General features: G+C 31.1%; 1 protein-coding gene across 6 annotated transcripts in view; it reads left to right on the top strand.

Annotated features, from left to right (window-relative positions):
- LOC107450332 (alpha-1-macroglobulin) overlaps nt 1-21,293 on the top strand; it is a 76,046-nt gene that overhangs the window by 45,511 nt on the left and 9,242 nt on the right. For 5 of the 6 annotated variants that reach the window (XM_071183085.1, XM_043047101.2, XM_071183087.1 and 2 more), the window contains 8 exons: nt 1,264-1,494; nt 2,247-2,298; nt 4,777-4,869; nt 8,550-8,726; nt 10,566-10,804; nt 12,154-12,391; nt 14,762-14,934; nt 17,095-17,304. In XM_071183085.1, coding sequence (XP_071039186.1) covers nt 1,264-1,494; nt 2,247-2,298; nt 4,777-4,869; nt 8,550-8,726; nt 10,566-10,804; nt 12,154-12,391; nt 14,762-14,934; nt 17,095-17,304 — 1,413 coding nt within the window. Of the gene's footprint in view, nt 1-1,263; nt 1,495-1,920; nt 1,973-2,246; nt 2,299-4,776; nt 4,870-8,549; nt 8,727-10,565; nt 10,805-12,153; nt 12,392-14,761; nt 14,935-17,094; nt 17,305-21,293 lie in introns of all 6 variants that reach the window. The other variant, XM_043047100.2, reaches the window with a different exon arrangement.

The following is a 21,293-nucleotide window of genomic DNA, read 5'->3' as shown; positions in this document are numbered from 1 at the left end:
AGACTTCATGACTAAGCAAAATGTTAATAAGTTACAATTTCACATATAATTGCTTTTGTTGAAACTTAAATTTATTTATCTTTGCATTAAAAATATTATTGGTTTCACTGATAAGCATTAAAATCATAAAATTACAATCTTTACAACTTATTCAAGTCACTTGACTTGTCTAATTCACATTAAAATTGAATACAAAGTGTACTATAATCACTGCAAATTTTAGAGCGCTAGTCAAAAAGTCGAAAACAGAAAACACAAAAAGAATTGGTCGCAAAAGAATATTTATAGAAAAAAATATAGCTGAAATGCCATCAAAATCTCAAATTTTTTTATTAAAGAAGGTGGAATTAAATATAACAAAATCTGTATTGTTGCCAGAGAAAACAGTAAGGAATTGATTGCTGATTATTATTAAAACGTATTTAGGATTCAATTGGCATCTAAACATGTATTGGTGTTTTTCAGATTCTGATATCACCTTAGCTTTTACCAGGTTTAAATAGCATTTTTCAACCATCAATGGGACAAATTGTTTGAGATCATTTTCTTTCAAAATGATTTAAGCGTAGTGGTGACCATTTTAGAATGCATCTCGTGGTACAACTTAAGAGCGTATTGATTTTGTAAAATATGTATTCAGTGCAGTGAGGACGCTTTTGAGAATATGTCTTGAAAGAGTAAATAGTACAGACTGTAGAGATTAATGATTTCGTAAAATCTGCATTCAATGTAGTAAGGATGCTTTCTGGAATATGTCTTGAAAAAGTAAATAGTACAGTAATAGTCATTATTGGTCTTGTAAAATATGTATTTAGTACAGTGAGGACGCTTTCGGGAATATGTCCTGAAAGGGTAAATAGTACAAATTTTAGAGATTATTCGTTTTGTAAAATATGTATTCAGGGCAATTAAAATTGACCCCATACAAATTTGAGATAGACTGTAAAGTTTTGCCACAAAAGCCATATTCTGATTTTTTGTGGTAAAGGTAAACGGCATAACGTATACGCTAAGGTAAGCTAACTAAACTGAGCTAGAATATTAATCTGTCGTGAAAAAAATGAAAAAAAGAGGAAATGTTCCTTACATTATTTCGGCTTAATATAGTCATGTATACCCATAAAAGACCATCTCCTTAAGCATATTTGCATATATAGCAGAATCCTTTATTATTTTTTTTTAATCATATAAATGAAAGTGGCAAAATGTATCCGCATGCAATGTTTGGAGCTACTCTTAATGCATCAGTTTGTATTCCTATAGGTTGCCATTACGGTTGATAATCCTGGATTCACAAAGATTTCAAGCAATAAAGAAGTATGTGTAGATCCAGAAGGTAAAACGACATTCCCAATCGTATTAAAAGCTTCTGAATTGGGAGAAGTTAATGTAACAGTTCGGGCTGAGACAACTTCAACGCACGGTATCTGTGGTGGTTCGTCAATATCAAATACCAATGCTAAAGATACAGTCACCAAACCAATTCAAATTATGGTACAGTAAAAGTTTTAACTTCATTTCAATAAGACATTGTTCTTTTTTTTTTTGATGCGGACTTATCTTGGAAGATACCAATTATCGTGAATTTTAAGGATTAATTAAAATTAACTATTTAAAAGACAACTAAGCAGAAAGTTTTTAAAAAGTTAGTTTTTACAGTTTAAAGAAATGTAAATCTAAAATATATCATGCTGCCATGCTGTATGAAAACTTTAGATTCACATTTTCCTAAAAATTTATTCATATATTTCTACTTTATAGGGGAAGAAACATTACTGTTACGATTGAAAACATTTTTAAACTAAGTATAAATAAAATATAAAAGAAATGTAAATCTAAAATAGTTCATTGCGCTATACTGTATAAAAACTTTAGATTTACATTTCCTTGAAAATTTATTTAGATATTTCTACTTTGTAGGCTGAAGGGTATCCTGTAGAAAAAGTAATAAGCATACTAGCTTATCCATCAAGTATGTCATTGTAACAAGATAATATTATAAAATAATANTATCATGCTGCCACACTGTATAAAAACTTTAGATTTACATTTCCTCAAAAGTTGATTCAGATATTTCTACTTTATAGGAAAAGAAACATTACTTTAACGATTGAAAACATTTTTTAACTAAATATAAATAAAATATAAAAGAAATGTAAATCTAAAATAGTTCATTGTGCCATACTGTATAAAAATTTTAGATTTACATTTCCTTGAAAATTTATTTAGATATTTCTACTTTGTAGGCTGAAGGGTATCCTGTAGAAAAAGTAATAAGCATACTAGCTTATCCATCAAGTATGTCTTTGTAACAAGATAATATTTATAATTTAAGATAATATGTCTTAGATAATGATATGATAATAGATAATCTTTCTAATGTAATATAAGTTAATATGTCTAAGATAATGATAAGATAATATTTACTATAATTCCTTTGTATAAGATAAAAACATAATGGTATAACACAATTTTTCATTGTAGTCGTTGCATTTTTAATGGTCGAAAAATCACATGAAATGATACAGTTTTCTCAAAATGATTTACATGCTACTTTTATTTTATATCAGCATTAAATTATTAAAAATCATTAAGTTATTGTTTTCCTATAAAATATTTTTGTGTCCTAAATTTAAAAGTTACCTGTAATATATATTTTCTTAATTTTACACTGCAATTAATACGCTTATGACTTCATTTGTTATCTAAATTAAGAGTTTAAAACTTAAAAAATTTGTTCTATTATAACATCGTTATATCATTATACCTTATTATACTACATTTTAAGAAAAATTTATTTAAATCAGTGTCTTAGCTCATTGGCCTTTTTGCAATTATTTTTTTTGTGTGAAAACTACATTATTACACTATTGTAAATTGCAGTTAAAGATATTCGAATTTAACTATCATCTTCATACACAATGTGATGCATGCCAAATTGTATTTAATATATCAGCTCGTTTGGGTAATCAAACATGTGAAATTACGTCTGTGAACTCACCGAATTTATTATAACAATATACCGTTAATTTTTAATGTTATTTTAAAAAAGTATTACTGAGCAAATTTATTAATTATAACTTGTTCTCTAATAAATATTAATTGCGAAGTAACAATTATTGCGAATCTTAATGGCGAAGTTGCAATTATCTATGTGACAATTATGGCGAAGTTATCCTGTTTGTTGCATTATTATCCAATTTTATGTTTCATTATTAACCAATGCCATGTTTTATTATTATCCGTTGTTTCATCATTTCCAATTTAAGACATTACTTACCACACTAGAGGGCTCCGCTCTCGAGAGGGGTAATAGTATCTTAATTTGTAAATGAGACACCCATAATTTTCAATAATAAAATCATTTCTTTCAATCAAAGACTATTATTTTTAAACAAATTTAAAGAACAATTCCTTAATATGCGATCCTATGAATAATCGAACTTTAATCAACCCCCTCCCATTAACTGAATTCTGTATATAAAACCACTTCGAATGTTTAATAAAAGTGCTGGTCTTTAAATTTTTACGTTATGGCACTCGGACTGAATTTTAGTTTTTCAAAATTTGGTCAAAATTTAATGTTTTGCTGGGAGCTGCTAAGATTGTTTGATAACAGATTAAGTCAAGAGATTTTTTCGTTACTATAAGACCATCCTATTGTTTGTTTCCAAAATTACCTCAAAATCTGCAGTTTTACTGGATGCTGTTTTAACGATTAGGTAATCGAGCTATGTTTTTCGTAACTATCAGACAGATTCTTTTAAAAAAAATTAAAACAAAATTAACAGCTTTACTAGAAACTGTTAAGATTTTTAAAACAAAATACACTTTTTTTGTAGTATTGTAGAAAAATTAGAAAATGAGCATAGACTGTGTAAATAATAAGCAAAATAATAAACTAAAAATGTACTCATAAGAAAAAACTATCCATTAAAATAATTTGCCTGAGTTAATATTTATTTTGAAAAATTAGAAAGCTGAAAGAATCAATTGTAATTTGCTAGATTTTCACTAACAACAATTCTCAATTGTAGCATGTCATGGAGCTTAAAATTGCTGTCCAATATTTAAAATATATTTATTCAGTGCCACCAATATTTGCAATAAAAGAAACGAAGGAAATAAAAATTACGATATGACTACCGAGGCCGACGTCTTCAGGGTGTACCAGCCCCGGTAGCCATAAAACAAAACGATGTATGGAAGTCCAGGAAAAAACATGAGATACATAGAACCAATTTAGAAAAGAAACTCAAACAAAATCATCAGAAAAAAAACTGAATTTTTCTGATGATTTTGTTTTTATTTTCTGATGATTTTCTTTGAGTTTCTTTTCTAAACTGGTTCTATGTATTTCATGTTTTTTCCTGGATTTCTACACAAAACCTTCGGGGTACTGAGGGAGTTACTTTAGGCATTTGCCTCTCCCTCAATAGAAAAGGTTTTGTTTTATGGCTACCGGGGCCGGTACCCCCTGAAGACGTCGGCTTCGATAGTCATATTTATTTCCTTCGTTTCTTTTTATTTCCTTCGCTTCCTTTATTGCTACATTTATCTTTTTTTGAAATTTCTGCTGCTTGTAAGCACGTTTTTTTTCAAAGAAGTTTTATCTATTTAGAATTTAAAAAAATTCTGTTTTCTTTTAGTATCACCAATATTTATTCAGTGTCACCAAGAGTATTAACTTACTATGAAAGTCATTTATTCCAATAAGAATATTATCTATGCCAAATAAATCTATATTTCACAATATTTAATTTTGTTTGTTTTCAGTAAGTGCAAAAAACGTATTTCAAACAAAAGTCACTTTTACTACTCCCAAAAATGTAGTTCCTGGTTCGGACACTGGATACGTGGATTTTGTTGGTAATAAATCTATCTTATTATTGTATTTCATTCTACAAATTATGTTTCTTGATAAAATGCAGTTTTGAATTATTTTCATTTCTTAATTAATAATTGCTTGTTACTTCATTTATATATTTTCTCTTTAAATATTAAATTTTTATACATAAAAGGATATTTTAATTGCTCATATATTTATCATTTATAACTTCCTATAATTATGGGAAAAATTATTGAGCAACAATACTGATAAGATTTGAAAAATTGTCGCTCCAAAATTAAATTATTATTATCATTGAAAAATAGAAAATATTTTTTTCCACTCAATATCAAAAGTCTCATAGTATTAAAGTCACATTAAAAAACTGTGTGGTTTAAAATTTGAAATACTCTCTCAGCCTTTTTTTTCTTCTTCTTTTTTTTTTTTTTTTTGACTTGCCACCAACGAATTATCATTTTGAAAAAACTTTTAACCTTTATGCTCTTTTTAATAGAAAAAAAACGCAATAAAAAGGCCCTCCAAAATCATATATTTTTATATTAACTCAAATGTATTACATGCCATTGCCAATCATGAACAGAACTTAATAATTTATTCATGTGAATAAAAAAGGAATTTCGAATTGATTAAAATCTGAATTAGAACTCTTAATAAGTCTTAAAAATAATAAATAAATAAACTAACTCTTTGAAAAATTTAAATCGGTCATTATAATTAGATAGTTAAGGATCAGTCCTTAAAGATTGCGAATTGAACAATTTTATTTAATAATTAAATATAAATCTACGTAAAAGGTATGCTGCAAACTATTTCAGTGTATCTCTATAAATAATAACGGAAACTACTTAACACTAAAGTTGTATAATAAAACGCCATATATGTATAACTGTTATAGAGGAAATTCTTATATATAAAATTCTTAAATATAACTCTTGGATCTAGTGTTTCGAGGCTTGGTACAAAACTGTTGTAGTTACTAATGCCACTTGCCAATACCAGCGTCCCTGGTATGTGAAACCAGGCGATTTTAAGGCAANATTATTATCATACGTAGCATTGAAAAATAGAAAATATTTTTTTTCCACTCAATATCAAAAGTCTCATAGTATTAAAGTCACATTAAAAAATTGTGTGGTTTAAAATTTGAAATACTCTCTCAGCCTTTTTTTTCTTCTTTTTTTTTGACTTGCCACCAACGAATTATCATTTTGAGAAAACTTTTAACCTTTATGCTCTTTTTAATAGAAAAAAACGCAATAAAAAGGCCCTTCAAAATCATAGATTTTTATATTAACTCAAATGTATTACATGCCATTGCCAATCATGAACAGAACTTGATAATTTATTCATGTGAATAAAAAAAGAATTTCGAATTGATTAAAATCTGTATTAGAACTCTTAATAAGTTTTAAAAATAATAAATAAGTAAACTCTTTAAAAAATTTAAATCGGTCATTATAATTAGATAGTTAAGGATCAGTCCTTAAAGATTGTCGAATTGATCAATTTTATTTAATAATTAAATATAAATCTACGTAAAAGGTATGCTGCAAACTATTTCAGTGTATCTCTATAAATAATAACGGAAACTACTTAACACTAAAGTTGTATAATAAAACGCCATATATGTATAACTGTTATAGAGGAAATTCTTATATATAAAATTCTTATATATAACTCTTGGATCTAGTGTTTCAAGGCTTGGTACAAAACTGTTGTTGTTACTAATGCCACTTGCCAATACCAGCGTGCCTGGTATGTGAAACCAGGCGATTTTAAGGTAAAGGGCGAGTTTCTTGTTTTTCAGTGGCCCCATCTATGGCTAAGAATACGATTTTCAACTACACCCACGTCACAGCCAGTTTTACAGGGAGGACTTATTCATACTCCTTTCATTTATCCACAGATTTTGACCTGAACCAGAGAAGGATCAATCTCCAATTTAGTACCCTCCAGAGGCATTGATTTGTTGTGGGAACTGCGAGGACTTTGTGACCCCGACAGATTTAACGTGATCAAATCATTATTTAATGCACGAGGAAACTTCAGCTGGCGGGATTCGATCTCACGATCTCACGAGTACGAGCCCATCGTCCTACCAACCAGGCTATTTCGGCCCTGGTGTAAAGTAGCCACCACCATTTTCGTTACTCGATAACATTAAAGTTTATAACCACAGTAAGATAAGTTACACATAACTGTTAGAACAGTCATTTTTACGATATAATACAAATTTAGAATCATTAATTTAAAATGCTTGTATACACTAATTCTAAGAAATAAAAATAGTTTGTAAATCAAACATAAGCGTAGAACAGAGAGAAACTTAAGACGGATTGGAATTAGGCTTAAGAGACTGGAAGAGGATAGAATTTCTGTATTATAAAACCAGTCAATGCAATTCTCAGTGACTTAAAAATTAAAATACAACTATCCTTATAACACAACTAAAAAGATACCTACTTATTTAAAGGCAAATGATGATTCTTTTGATGAATATGATTGCTGAAAATGACAACAAGCTCTCACCAGCTCATTCTAAATTTCAAATAAACTACTCGGGGATATTCTACTTGGCTTTTCTTGAAATTCAAAGCAGGACAATATTAATATTTTTGGAAGTGAAAATACTTCTCGGATGATCATTTTTCAATTTTAAGAGCTTTGATATAAATTACGTTTATGAACACATGGTTTGATGCTAACCCGGAATAATGTGTTCCCTGACATAATTGCTTCGGGTTTTCAATATCTTATTCGGAGAGATATTATACCAAAGTTTTTGCAGTCTAGAATAATTTTTTTACTTCTACAATTTATATGCGCTGTGCATATTATTCAATGCAACTTGAAAGATCGTACAATTTTCTAATCCATAACAATTGACTTATAATTATGTGTTTTTTTAGCGTAATAAAATATCACATGATTCTGCGTGTTAAGAAACGTTCCAGAATGCCTATATATAAGTAAATTTTTTTTCTGATTATGTCCTTTTCATGGCGCAAATGCAACCACAAAATAAGCGTTTTAAAATTATTTCTGGAATATTCAGGGCCCGAGAGCGTATTGACAAAACATACCGTAGATAATAAACTTGGCGATTGCAGGTGGAATTGGCGATGGATTACGCGTNCCAAATATCAAAAGTATTCGCCAATTTTCGAAAGTCTTCGCCAAATGCAAATCATAATAGTTATTTATGATTAATTTCTTCCCATAGAAAACTATTTTGCTTGTTTATTTGTTTGTTTCAGTCTTATATTATTTGGACACAAGTCTAATTGATTATGCTTCGCATCTACCGAAAATTATTGTTATCGAATAAAAAGTATTGATTTATTTAGAAAAATTCATTTTGACTTAATTTTTAAGATCCAGTTAAATTAATATTTTTCTTTCCAGTGGGAAAAATCATTCACCACTACTTTCGCCAAAACACAATTTTATTTGCCAAATTTACGATTTTATTGCAGTTGGTTAGGTGGCGAATGCTTAGCATGAGCCCTCTATACTATTTACATTAAATAGTATAGTATAGTAAAAATAGTTATAGCTTTGCACTAAACTACAAAATGCTTTAATTTGTTCTTTATTTTTTTAAAAAAAACTAACGATACTTTAATAAGCCCTACATCATTTATTCTGATATTATATGATCTGTGCATAATATACCTTCTCAAACTCTATTATTTTACAGGCGATATACTAGGTCCAGCCATTAATAACCTACAAAATCTTGTTAGTTTACCAACTCAGGGAGGAGAACTAAATATGATCAATTTCGTGCCAAGCTACTTAGTCCTAGACTACTTAACTGAAATAGGACTACTCACGGAAGATATAAAGAACAGAGCCACTAACAACTTAAATACAGGTAAATTAAAATTCATAAAATCGTCTTTTTAAATCAGGGTGAACGTCATTTCAAAATTGATGTGTTATCATTCACGGCATTATAATCTGATTATATAGGGGGTGCCGTAGCTACCGCTCTTGATGCATTGTGCTTGTCAAATGTTTACATTTGCATAATGGTAGCATACGCATTAGCTGCCGCAAATTAATATTATATTTCAGCGGGTGAAAATGAAAAAAAATCCATCGATTGACAAGTTAATATTTTGAGGAACATCAAGACCAGTTTGATTTTTTGAAGAAACTTGGGCGTGTTTTAAAGTCTTCTCTGCTTGTTCCGGCAATCAAGCAGGTTCTGATAGTTTTATTCCCACTTTTATTGGCAATGATTTGTTAGATTTCAAAAGAGATTTATGTTTTTCTTTGTTTAAATAATTATTTTCGATCCCCAATGCGTGTGAGTTTCAACAATTGCTTATGACCAGATTTCTAAGTATTTATAACAGGGGCTTTCATCCTACCCTTTCGAACATGAGAACGGTTATTTTCCTCATATGTTTTTAATTGCTTATTTTTTCTATTTATTTTGGACAATGTAGAAACTATTATGATTAAGCTTTAAAAAAAGATTTAATATTTTTTCATCAGCTCAAGCCCATAAACAAATATCCAGAAAAATTCTGATTTTAACCAGCAATTTAAAAAATTATTTACTATATTTAGGAATCGAACTTCTTGCATTTTGGTATAATAGATCTGCTTTTTTTATTTTTATTTTTTTAGTTTTATATACTTTATGCCATAAACGGAATATGTCATGAAATACTCCTACTTTGACGCCGTTAGTAACTCCTTCTTTCATAGAGTTGAAATAGGCCATATGTTTTACAACTACATTACAGAAAATTTCGAAAAGTCAATATTTCAACAATGCAAATTGCTAACAATCAATAATTTTTTAAGAAGTTACGACCAGCCACTTGTTTCACTGTAAGTTACATAGAATTTCCAAAAGTTTATAATTCAACAATGCATATAGCAAACACTCACTTTCTTATTTTAAGTATTTACAATTGGCCACCTGTTATAAATAAGTTACAGCATGTTTCAAATAATTAATATTTCAATAATGCAATTTGATATTAATCACGATGTTTTTAATGAGTTTAATCGAATTTATGTTTGAGAAAAAAGTTACGAGGAATTTTCAGTTATCAAGATTACAACAATACAAGATGTTAACAAATTCTAAATGCTCTTAATTTCCTTTTCACTTAAAAAGTAGGATAAATCAAGTGCTTCACAGATATGTTACAATGATCATCCAAAAATTCAATAGTTTGACAATGCTAGAGGCAAACAATCGCTTCCCTTTTTTTACAAAGTTGTAATCAGCCGAGTGTTTAACAAATAAGCAACGAAATATTTTCAGAAGGGAATATTTCAGCAATCATATCTCGTTCTTTAAGAATTTAAGATCAGCCAAATTTTTAACGAATAAGTCACTAATTAATTTCCAATAAAATGAAGATGACAAAAATCTCATACAATACATTTTTAAAAGGAATTGCATCAATTTTATGTTTCTCGTGAAAGTTAAAATGAATTTCCAGTTTTCAACATTTTAATAATTCATAATGGTCAGAAAAAATTCTAAATACAAATAGTTAATCTTTTACATGAAGTATAAATCACATACTTCACAAATAATTTACAATGAATTTCAAAATTAACTCTTAGAAATGGAGTTTGTTTTCATAACTAAAATCTGCAATCTGGTTACAGTCAAAGTCTGCTTAAACATTTCTTGTGCCTTACTTACTGTTGTCTGTGTTATTTATTCTCTACTTTAATTTAGCATACCAACGTGAAATGAAATACCGTCATGACGATGGATCCTTCAGTACTTTCGGTGATGCCGATGAGGAGGGTAGTATGTTCCTGACAGCCTTCGTACTGCGCTCATTTTATGAAGCTCAAGATTATATCTTAATCGAAGACTCTATTCTCCGGCAGATGCAAGATTGGATCGTATCCAAACAGCTAGATAATGGGTGCTTTCCCAACACTGGCCAAATTATTGATTTCGATGTGCAGGTAAGCTTTTAAACTATCGACAATTTTATTTTATTTTATAACCGGTGTTGAATAGCCCACCCAATTCTGAGTTTACGCCTATCAATGTTCAACAATGTTCAATGTTAAACCCAGTCCAGAAGACTATATCAAGCGTTATGACAAACTAGCCTTCATTAAGAACTTTTTGATGGAACTAACCCGCATTTGCGTTACATGGAAACAAAAACCACGAAAAAGGCCCATGATTGATCGTACGGCAAGAGAATTCTAACCCATGATCCATCTACCAGTGAGGATATTTTTCAATAGCACTGTGGTCGGTGCGAACTGGGAGCATATTTCCCATCCCACCAACCAGCCACCGCTGATATTCGAACCTGAGCCAGCACAATGGGAGGCGAACGCTCTATTCTCTGAGCCCCTGGGTTACTTTACTCATCGGAGAAAATTGCCTATTTATACAAAACGACCTGATATCGTTGTCTTTTTAGCCTGAAAAGATGTGGTTCATAAATGAATACAGTCTGGAGACTGCGAGATGAGGAACTTCCAGAGATGCTGAAAGGCTCACTCATTTAAAGAAGTAGTTAAAGTTATAGGGGTATTAGTCAACAAACGGAAACCAGTTGTCAGTTCAACGTCCTATCTTCACCTAAAAATAAATCAACCAGTCTGTTGCCATCGAGACCGCTACTTACTGGGGAATGGGACTCATCTTGTGTTTGCCAGACATTACAAGTCTCAACATCTGTAGATAGTCAATTTTGCTTCCCCTTACTTACATCCTTGTTCTTAAAATTAAAGCGCATCAGTATTTTAACTAATTGTTCAATTAAAAAAACTATAAATGCAGTTTTTAAAACTGTTTCATTAATCAAATTTCTTTCTTTTTTAACAGATAATAATAAAAAAGAAGTCATTTTTACAGTGGCCGACAGTACCGTGGGTTTTAGGAAGTTACAGGTTTTAAAAGTATTATAAATGCATTGCAAGAGCATTAAACATACATTGCACCTGCATTGCTGAATCTTGGATCTTTAGTAAAATAATATTCTTTATCTTGAAATATATATTCTTTATCTTTTCTTATATTTTCTTGATCTTTAAATACATATTCTTTATACATTTACTCTCTAGAATTACGAATTTCTAAAATAATTCTCAAATGTTTCTGATTACAGAAGTAGCCTACACTTTTGTATAATTTAATTTACATCAGTTATAGATTATTCCACTACACTACTTCTTACATTACACTTTTATATCAGTTAATTATATTATTTAACTTATATATCAATTATATTTATATCATTTACCTTATATCAATAATTCCCAAACTAATATTTATTGTTTCCTTTTACTTTCAGGATGGATTAACGTATGGAAACTCTACTGGCAGCACTACTGCTTACGTTCTCGCTTCACTTGTTATAACGGAATTCGACAACATTTCTGTCATTAATAAAGCTTTTAAATGTTTGAAAGAGAACTACCCCGCTGATCCTCATACTCAACTTATGTACTCATACACAGAGGCTCTAATTAACAAACTGAAAGAAGCTCAAATGCACATGGACGATGCTAGACGGCACCTTAACAAAACAGGTATTGTTTAGTAAATATTGCTTAGTGATTGGTGCAAAACTTTCCTTTCAAAATATTGGACTCGTCTTTTATAATAAAGTGGAAGTGGGTACTGCCTTTACGACGTCGCACTAGAGTTGCGCAATAGGTTATAGGCAATGGTCTGGGATACATCCCTGAGTATGATTCGAAGACATGCCATCACAATTTTGTGGAACCACTTCCTCCATTTGGGCATAGATCTGAAGGAAAAGGAAATTTTCTCTGTACACATAGTACTGGTTAGCGACTGACCACAGGACTTTGGATTCCACATATTTTTAAGGCATGCATGAGGCATGTACTCGGTGTTGTTTAGTGGATGGTGCTTAGTGGAGTCGAGGACCGAACACAGGTCCCTCCGGACCGAAGTCCGATTCTCTTACCACTGGGCTGCAACAGTCCTGTAAAAAGTAGAAGTCAACGTATAAAAGCATAGAAAAAGAGACAGGTGATTGTTTTGTAAATATGGAAAGTACCAATGGTGCTTCTCATAGTCTAGAACCGAATGCTCGTTAAATTCTTTATCTATGCATTTATGGATTGCATTCTCATTATTTGTTACTTAGTATCAGTAACTCTAGGTCATTTTTAGTAGTATTTGCTCTGTTTTTGTATTCTTATCATAATAGTTTTTGTTGTTGTAGTCGTCGTCTTATGAAACTTGTCAATACTAACAAGGCTATTTTTAAGGCAGAGGGGTGCTTATTCTTGTTTTCCAGTGGTGCCATCTATGGCCAAGAATTCAATGCCTTCACACACGCATCCGCTCCAATCCGTTTTATAGGGAGGACATATTCGCACACCATCCATTTATCCACTGATCATAATTTTGACCTTAACCAGAGCACGATCAATCTCCAATCCAATACTCCTCAGGTATTGATTTGTTATGGGAACTTGGAGGGCTATGTGACCCAGGCAGACAAGGTCGAAAAATACTGCTTTTTTTAATATTTGAGAAAAAAATATATATAAAATTCAGTGCATACAAGGACATTTCTCTGAACTAGCTACAAAATTTCAATGATTAAATTCTAAGTAATTTGAAGTTTTCGATATTGATTACTGAAACTAAAGAGTGCAAAGTTAAATTAACGGAAAGTTAAATAAATAATCCTAAGAAACTTAAATGGTAAGATATTACTTGAGTCTAGCAAGTCTTGAAAATTGATCCCTGTTTTTGACTGGCCCTTGCTATTTCCCATTCATATATTTGTGAAGCGAATAAAGTTTTTAATCAAGTGAAGAATGGCTAACAGGTGGAGTAAGCATACCTGTATATGAACGAGAACTAGAACAAAGAATTAGAATTAGAAAATTAGAACGAGTTTTAGAACAAAACGAGATCAGACATTTCGAAAATGGATGCATGAGAGTATTGACCAAGAAAAGAAAGAGTTATTTTTGGTATGAATTAAGATGGAGCAGATAGTAGATCTTTAAAATGACTAAATTTTTTAATTTACTTCACCTTAAATGGATGTTTCTGAATCATCATAATACAGCTTTCCTATTCGAAAGGAGCTGTAAACCGTAAGGGCTAGTCCTGACAAAAATTACGTCATGTGCGATGTTCTTGAAATAATCTGTTATTATGACAGCACCTATCACTACTTTTTCAATCGTATGACTAAATAAATAATTGAACTTTGATTTTAATATTTTATATTTTTGCATTTTTTGATACTTGAGAAGTTACATTTTTGAAGTTTAAATGGTAAATGTACCAAACATGGGTACTCCTAATCATTTTTAATATTCTAATTGCTCTACATTTTTTGCTCAGATTTAAATTTGAAAATTCTGATGAATTTTCCTTGCAGGAGCTAACAGAGAAAAATGAGAATTGAGTTTAAACACTAATTACTTGAAATAATAATTGGATAGTTTCAATAATGGATAGTTTCAATAATGGAGAGTTTCAATAATGGCGAGTTTCAATAATGGAGAGTTTCAATAATGGAGAGTTTCAATAATGAATAGTTGCAGTAGTGGAGAGTTGCAATAATGGATAATTGCAATGCATAGTTGTCCTTCAACCAGCCTGAAACTTTGTTCAGAGTAATTTAATAGGAGCATGATACATGTGTCGAGCATGTGTCGAAATTAATGAGAACGATTTTCGCTATGTGCAATATCGCTTTACTAAAACAAATGGAATAATCGTATTGAAAAATTGGACTCTTATCACCCCATTGACTGATTTGCATCACTTTAATTGTATATACTGCTATTCTTTAGCAGAATTAAGATTTAAACATTTTTACAACAGCGCCAATACCATATTTGATATAATATTTCAAATTATTTTAATATATTTAAACGTTTAAATTATTTTTCTAAATTCAGGTGCAGCAGCTTATTTTGCAGTAGCGAATGGAACAAAATCCAAAGAAATAGAAGCAACTGCCTATGCCGTTTTGTCAACGTTAGAAATGGGAAAGGATCCTACAGCTGCCTTTCCATATGTTAATTTCTTAACTAAAACTTTGAGCCCGTATGGAGGATTTATATCAATACAAGTAAAGAATACATATTTATTATAGTTCATTAGAATGGGAAAAGATCCTCCACTTGCCTTTCTCTAAATTAATTTCTTCATTAAAAGCTTTATCCTGTAGATAGGATACATAACAATACATGTTAAGTATACATATAGCAAATGTATTTATTAGAGGTCATTGAAATGCGAAAGGATCTTTCAGTTGCTTTTGCCTATGTTAATTCCTAATTAAAAGTTTAATCCAGTGTGCTGGATATATACAAATACAGGTGAAGAATGTTTAGAAAATACACTTTACATCATCTTCAATGGCTCGACAGTCCAGGGTGGGCCTTGGCCTTCTGAGGAAGTTTTTTCCAGGCTAACTTTTTTCCTGCTAGCGTTTTCTGGTTTTTAGTTTTTAAGACTATAAGGTTTAGGCCTTCGTTTCATCTTAATTCTGCCTGCCTCTTTTTTGTTTGCCAACTGGTCTGACCTTAAAGACTCTTTCTGTGGTAAGTCCTTCATCCATTTTGATAACGTGTTCTGCCCATTTTATTCTTTGTCGTTTAATGAAAGTGATAATGTCAGGTTCATTATATGAGTGATCAAGNCCCATAAATTATGTCTATCGTTACCGCAAGAAATACATTTATTTTTCTTATTACACGATTCATTCAATAAACCTGACGCCGTTGATATGCGATTCTTATTTTGTTTATTCGAATTCTCTCAATTCGGAAACGTTTTCTTAAGTCCTCTCGAATTTTTTGACGATAGGCAAATCGTTTTTTCATCCTGGTGGCATATTTTACATAGCTCATTTTTTTTAAATACTAATTTGCCTAAATTCATACGCTTATGTTGTACATAAGATGATTCAAAGTGATATTTCTTATTCAGGTAATTTGAAGTACTTAAAAAAACATCTTTGTGGAATGTAATGTTATTAGCGTTGCAATCTTTGTAAATTATTTTAAATGCATTTTTTGCAAATATTGTTTGTATATCAGTTTGGATACATTGCAGTATAAATCTTTCATATAAAATAAATTAAAAAATGCAATGAAACGTTGAAATAAATCTCTAAACCTGCTCTTTTATAGCATACCTTTTATTGGGAATTAAATAAACGAGAAAAAACGAGTTAAAACGAGAAAATTCCTACGACCTATTGCTTAAATTTGAATGCCACTGGTTTTTATTTTACTGTTATTTTTAAGAATTTTAGAGATATTAAAGATACTTTATTTTAACAACTCTTCGGAAATTGCTGCAGTAATAAATGTTAAAAAATGAAACTTTAAAAATTATGAAACAAAACTTCGTTCATAATTCCTTCTTTAAATAATAATATATCGCCTTTTATTTAACGTATTTTATCATTTAATTCTTAAAATTTAAAATATTTAAATTAATGTTATAAGCAAATTAAACTTTTTTAATAAATTACGAGTTCGGCAGTTATTTTCACTTTAGTAAATGCAATTAAAGTTAATAAATAATTCAGAATTTTTTTATATTTTTTGGCACAAACAATGTTGTTTTGAGAAATAAAACGAAAAACAACTAGCTAAATATAACTGACTTAAACTCTACGTAGGCTTTATAATATTCTCTCAAATGAACGAGCGTGCTTTCTAGTCATGGACAAAACCAAACAATTAAGAACTACTGTCATAAACTCTCCATAGATTGCATCATATTCTCTCAAATGAACGAGTGTGCTTTTTAGACATGGACAAACTCTAAAATATAAGAATAACTTTTATAAACTTTCCGCAGATTGTATCATATTCCCTCAAATGAGTGAGCTCGCTTTCTAGTCATGGACAAAACCAAACAATTAAGAACAACTTTTACAAACTCTCCATATATTGTATCATATTCTCTCAGATGAATGAGTGCGTTTTCTGTAGCCATAGACAAAACCTAACAATTATGAATAACTGTTACAAACTGCATAGATTGTACCATATTATTTTAGGTAAAGGAGTGAGAAAATTCGAATAATTAAGAAGAGTGTTTCAAAACGCAAATCTAAAACCTTTTTCCATCTGCATTCTTAGTTCAGTATATTCTAAAAAGTCGCAGTTTATCTATGTTTTTGCTTTAAATCCAAGAGTTTCAGAGCAATTATTCCAAATGACTTAGCCTTAAAATTTTCTTGAATCATTCGCAATTTTTTATTTTATTTTAGGACACGTGTATTGGTTTGGAAGCTCTTACAAAGTTTTTAGAATATGTTTATGGAGATTCTATTAGCCTTCAAATCGAAACTACTGGTGGTTTACAAGAAACTGTCAGCCTCAATGATGACAACAGGTTTTCGATTCAACGTTTCAAAGTATCTGACACTTCAAGTAAAATAAATATTTTAGCAAGAGGCAGCGGTTACGGACTTTTGCAGGTGAGAAACGAGAATGAGTGAGCCAAAATTCCATTACTCATTATTTCCCATGACACAACTCAATAAGGCTGGCAATAATGGCTCAATAAGGGTTCGAAGGCCCGTTATTTTTCCGATATTGGTCCTATATAGATTTCTCAGATTCACCTGATATTTTATATCCATTGTTTAGCCAATATAGTTTCTATATTGGCCAATGTAGGCTCTATATAAGCCATTCTAGGACTAATATTAAAAATTCTAGACATCTCAATATTGGTCCCTCTGTGCCTGTTCTCATTGGACCCCTATTGAGTCAATTTTAAGCCCAACTGGTGCCAGGGTAAAATTGTGGCTTGGGAATCTTTTAAGAAACAAATATATAACAATATTGCTGATCAGGTGCTAAATAATTAAAAAAATACCTGAATGCCAGTAACAAATATTTTTGTCACTAATCAACCTTTAAACAACAATGTTTCTAATGAGCAAAGGAATGCAAAATTCACATTGAAAATGGTTGTTACTGGAAAATCAGCACTGTCATATTAGTTTTATTTTTTAATTTAAAGCAACGGCTTGAACAGGTTTTTACTTAATTTTGACCAAGAAACTATAAGTTTGAAATTCTCAAAACGTTTACACACTCATTTCATTTTATATTATAACTTGAATAGGACAGCGGACCCCGATTCTGGCTTACAAATATTACTATTCAACTCCGTAGCCTTGTAATTTAGAATCCAACCAGGAAGACTGGTGGATCAAGACGCTTTTAATCCACATTTGCGTAACTTAGGGAGGAAAATCGTGAAAACTTTCCACGGTTACCCCGACGACAAATGGATTCTCCGTGATCCATGATCCGTTTAGCAATGAGGATATTTCACGTCAGCACTTAGTTCGCTGCGAGCCGGGAGCAGAATTCTAATCACCAGCCACCTCTGGGACTCAAACCTAGGTCACTTCATCGGGAGGGGAACGCTTTATCTCTTGAGCCACCACGACTTTATAGTAATGGTTTAAAAAATTAAGAATATAAAATTAATCAAATGCTGTTTTTTGCAAGCAAAATTAAAGGACGGAAGAAAAATAAATAAAGAATGAAAAAAAATAATAAATATTGAAAGTTTATTAAATGGAAATAAGTTCTTTATCTCACATTATAAATGTGATAGTTTATATTTGGTGTAAAGTAATGTTAAATTTGTATATTTTTCACAATAAATTTTACATAAGTTGATTATCACAACAGCTATATAGTTTTACCAAGAAAAATCTTCGATATCTTCGATTGATATTTTTAAAGGGCAACAATATCAATTTTATGGAGAAGAATAAATAATACATATAAATTTTTTGCTCATGTACAAAATAACTTTTTAACGTTTGAAAAAAATATTTTAAAAATATTCTAGGACACAAAAAACATTGTTTTGTACAAAATATTTTTAAGAAAGTAAATGAAAACGAGACTAAAAAAACCAATATAATCCTCCTTGAACTGCATAACTTGGAAAGTTTATTGTATAGTTTTTTTCCCAAGTAATTTTAAGTAGGATTGCTTTAAGAGAAATTTTTATCTGATATTACAACACTACTTCTTTTATTTGTGGTTTTTATAGTGATTTACTAATGGTGATCCTTGTCGCTTGAATTGTTAATCAATAATCGCTTGATAATCAGTTACATAAGCAAAATATAGTTATTTTTTTAAAAAAATTATTTATTACCACGTAAATTTTTATATTTATTTAGAAAAAAATACGAAAATCACAACAATAGAAAATAAAATCAGGCTACTCATTTGTTTTGAACCGTCGTAGAATGCCTATTGCCATATTGGCTATAACAGCATATTAAGTACTTACTTACCACAACACCTATTACTTACATGTCACGAAAACCAGTAGTACCAATTACTATTATCAGTGTAGTACCATATGTTGGCGTAACAATGGTTTTACGCTAAATGAAATTACACTAAAAATGTATGAAATAAAAAAAACTAGAAAACAGAGAAACCATTCAATGCTTTCATAAAATTTCTCAATAATATACTTAATGTAAATTTTTTTCCGACCTTCGTTGAACAGTCTGTCCAATTTTTTGGGTTTACAACTACCGATGCTCAACTCCGTAGTCTTATAATTTTGAACCCAATGCAGAAGACAAGGGAACTCCTGAATCAAGTATTGGGAGAAATTTGCCTTCGTGGATAACCTTTTTTTCTATGGAACTAACTCGAACTTGCGTTACATGGAGAAGGAGAACACAAGAACCTCCCGCGGTTAGCCTAAAGGCAATGGGACTCTAACCCATGATCCGGCTGTTGATATTTTACGTCAGCACTGCAGTCGGTGCAAAAAGAAGAGGAATGCTTATCCACAAACCAATCCTGTGATTCGGACCCGATTCACCTCATTGGAAGACGAACGCTCTAAATGTAAAATTTTAATGTTTTTAAATATACTCGTGTCCATAAATTTAATTTAATCATGAATCATACGGAAATTGTACTCTAAAGAAAAAATTTCGCTAGCAGAATTATGAAATACATCTTCAGGAATCATATGAGATTTACGTCAGAATGAAACCAATAATGCGTTGCAATGACAAAGCTGTATATGAGGAATGGTTGCATTGAAGTAAAATTATTCACAAACGTTCTGTAAACCACTCAGTGCAATAACCAAATGTTTATGACATACAGGACTCATGGGGATGATTTTTTACTTGGCAGAGTTATAGGCCCCCTGATGTAGGCGGACTCATATGGAAGTGTCCGAAGAATTGCCCATAGTGTCATTCGTAGTTTTTGGAAACGGTTTCAAGATAATGTTACAGTACAGGTCCCCACCCCCCACCCGAATAACAATGCTAAATGAAGAATGGTATTTGACAGTAACTGCCAAATTAAGCAGACAGAGCACAGCACAGGAGGCGCATCTGTATCTTTAACTATCTGCAGCCATTGATACCACAGTTTCAAGGCAAACCATGTGCAGATATTTGGGAAGCATTTGTCTATATGCTTGCATGCTTGTCAGATGCGTTCCTCTCACAGCAACTCACTGTCACCAGTGATTAGCCTGCAATAGAGAATATGCACTAAAGACATCGAAACAGTGGGGTTATGTGATGTTTTCCGACAAATCCAGGTTTAGCGAACAGTCTGAATCATGTCGGATTTCATACGGAGAACCAGGGCCTTATTATCGCACGGGCCTACGGGGCATGGGCCCTGGGCCCAGTGTCTGATGGGGCACTAAAGACACAAAATTTAAAACCTATAAAGAGCCATTTACACTGCATCCAATTTCCGAGATGCGCGCGGGAATGTTTTCCACAACAAACGGCTTACAAATGTGTGAATTTTATGCAATGAGAACGCTCCCTAAAGAAGAAAGCGATGCAGCTCGGCAGCTGAGGATACGAACTATTTTTAAGTTAGGGCTCTTATTGTTGGCAGCAAAGTGAATTTCTGATATGTAAATATAAACACATTTTGCCTCTCGTAAACGTGTGTTGACAATGTCTACGAAACAGCTAAGTGGTCACGGTAAAAGAAAATTGAAGAAAAAACGAAGTGATTAAAACAAAAAAAATGAAAGGATTCATGGACAATTTTCTAGATAAAAATCCTACTGAGACTGAAAACGTACGGAATGCAAAGGAAGTTTCCATAACAGATAAAGTAGAACTTGAAACAGATGCCTTTGAACACATTTCTGGTACATCAGAATTTGATGAGGTTTGTGAAAAATCATCCCCGGTTTGTAAAGGAACTGGTTTTGTTGAAGAAGAAATAACTACATTTAATCAGCAGGTAGATGATCCATCAAACCTGTCTGAGCATTCATGTAAATCAAATAATTCATATTATAGTGATGTTGGTTTATGGCCTGAAAGTTTTTCAGATAATTTTCGGGAATACTTTGTATTGAACAAACCTGAGCAGAACATTCAATTAATTCCCAACTCTAGATGTATGATTGGAAACAAAGAAA

Source organism: Parasteatoda tepidariorum, chromosome 7 (genome assembly GCF_043381705.1).
Source record: "Parasteatoda tepidariorum isolate YZ-2023 chromosome 7, CAS_Ptep_4.0, whole genome shotgun sequence".
NCBI lineage: Eukaryota > Metazoa > Arthropoda > Arachnida > Araneae > Theridiidae > Parasteatoda > Parasteatoda tepidariorum.
This window is presented reverse-complemented; position numbering and strand designations above follow the sequence as displayed.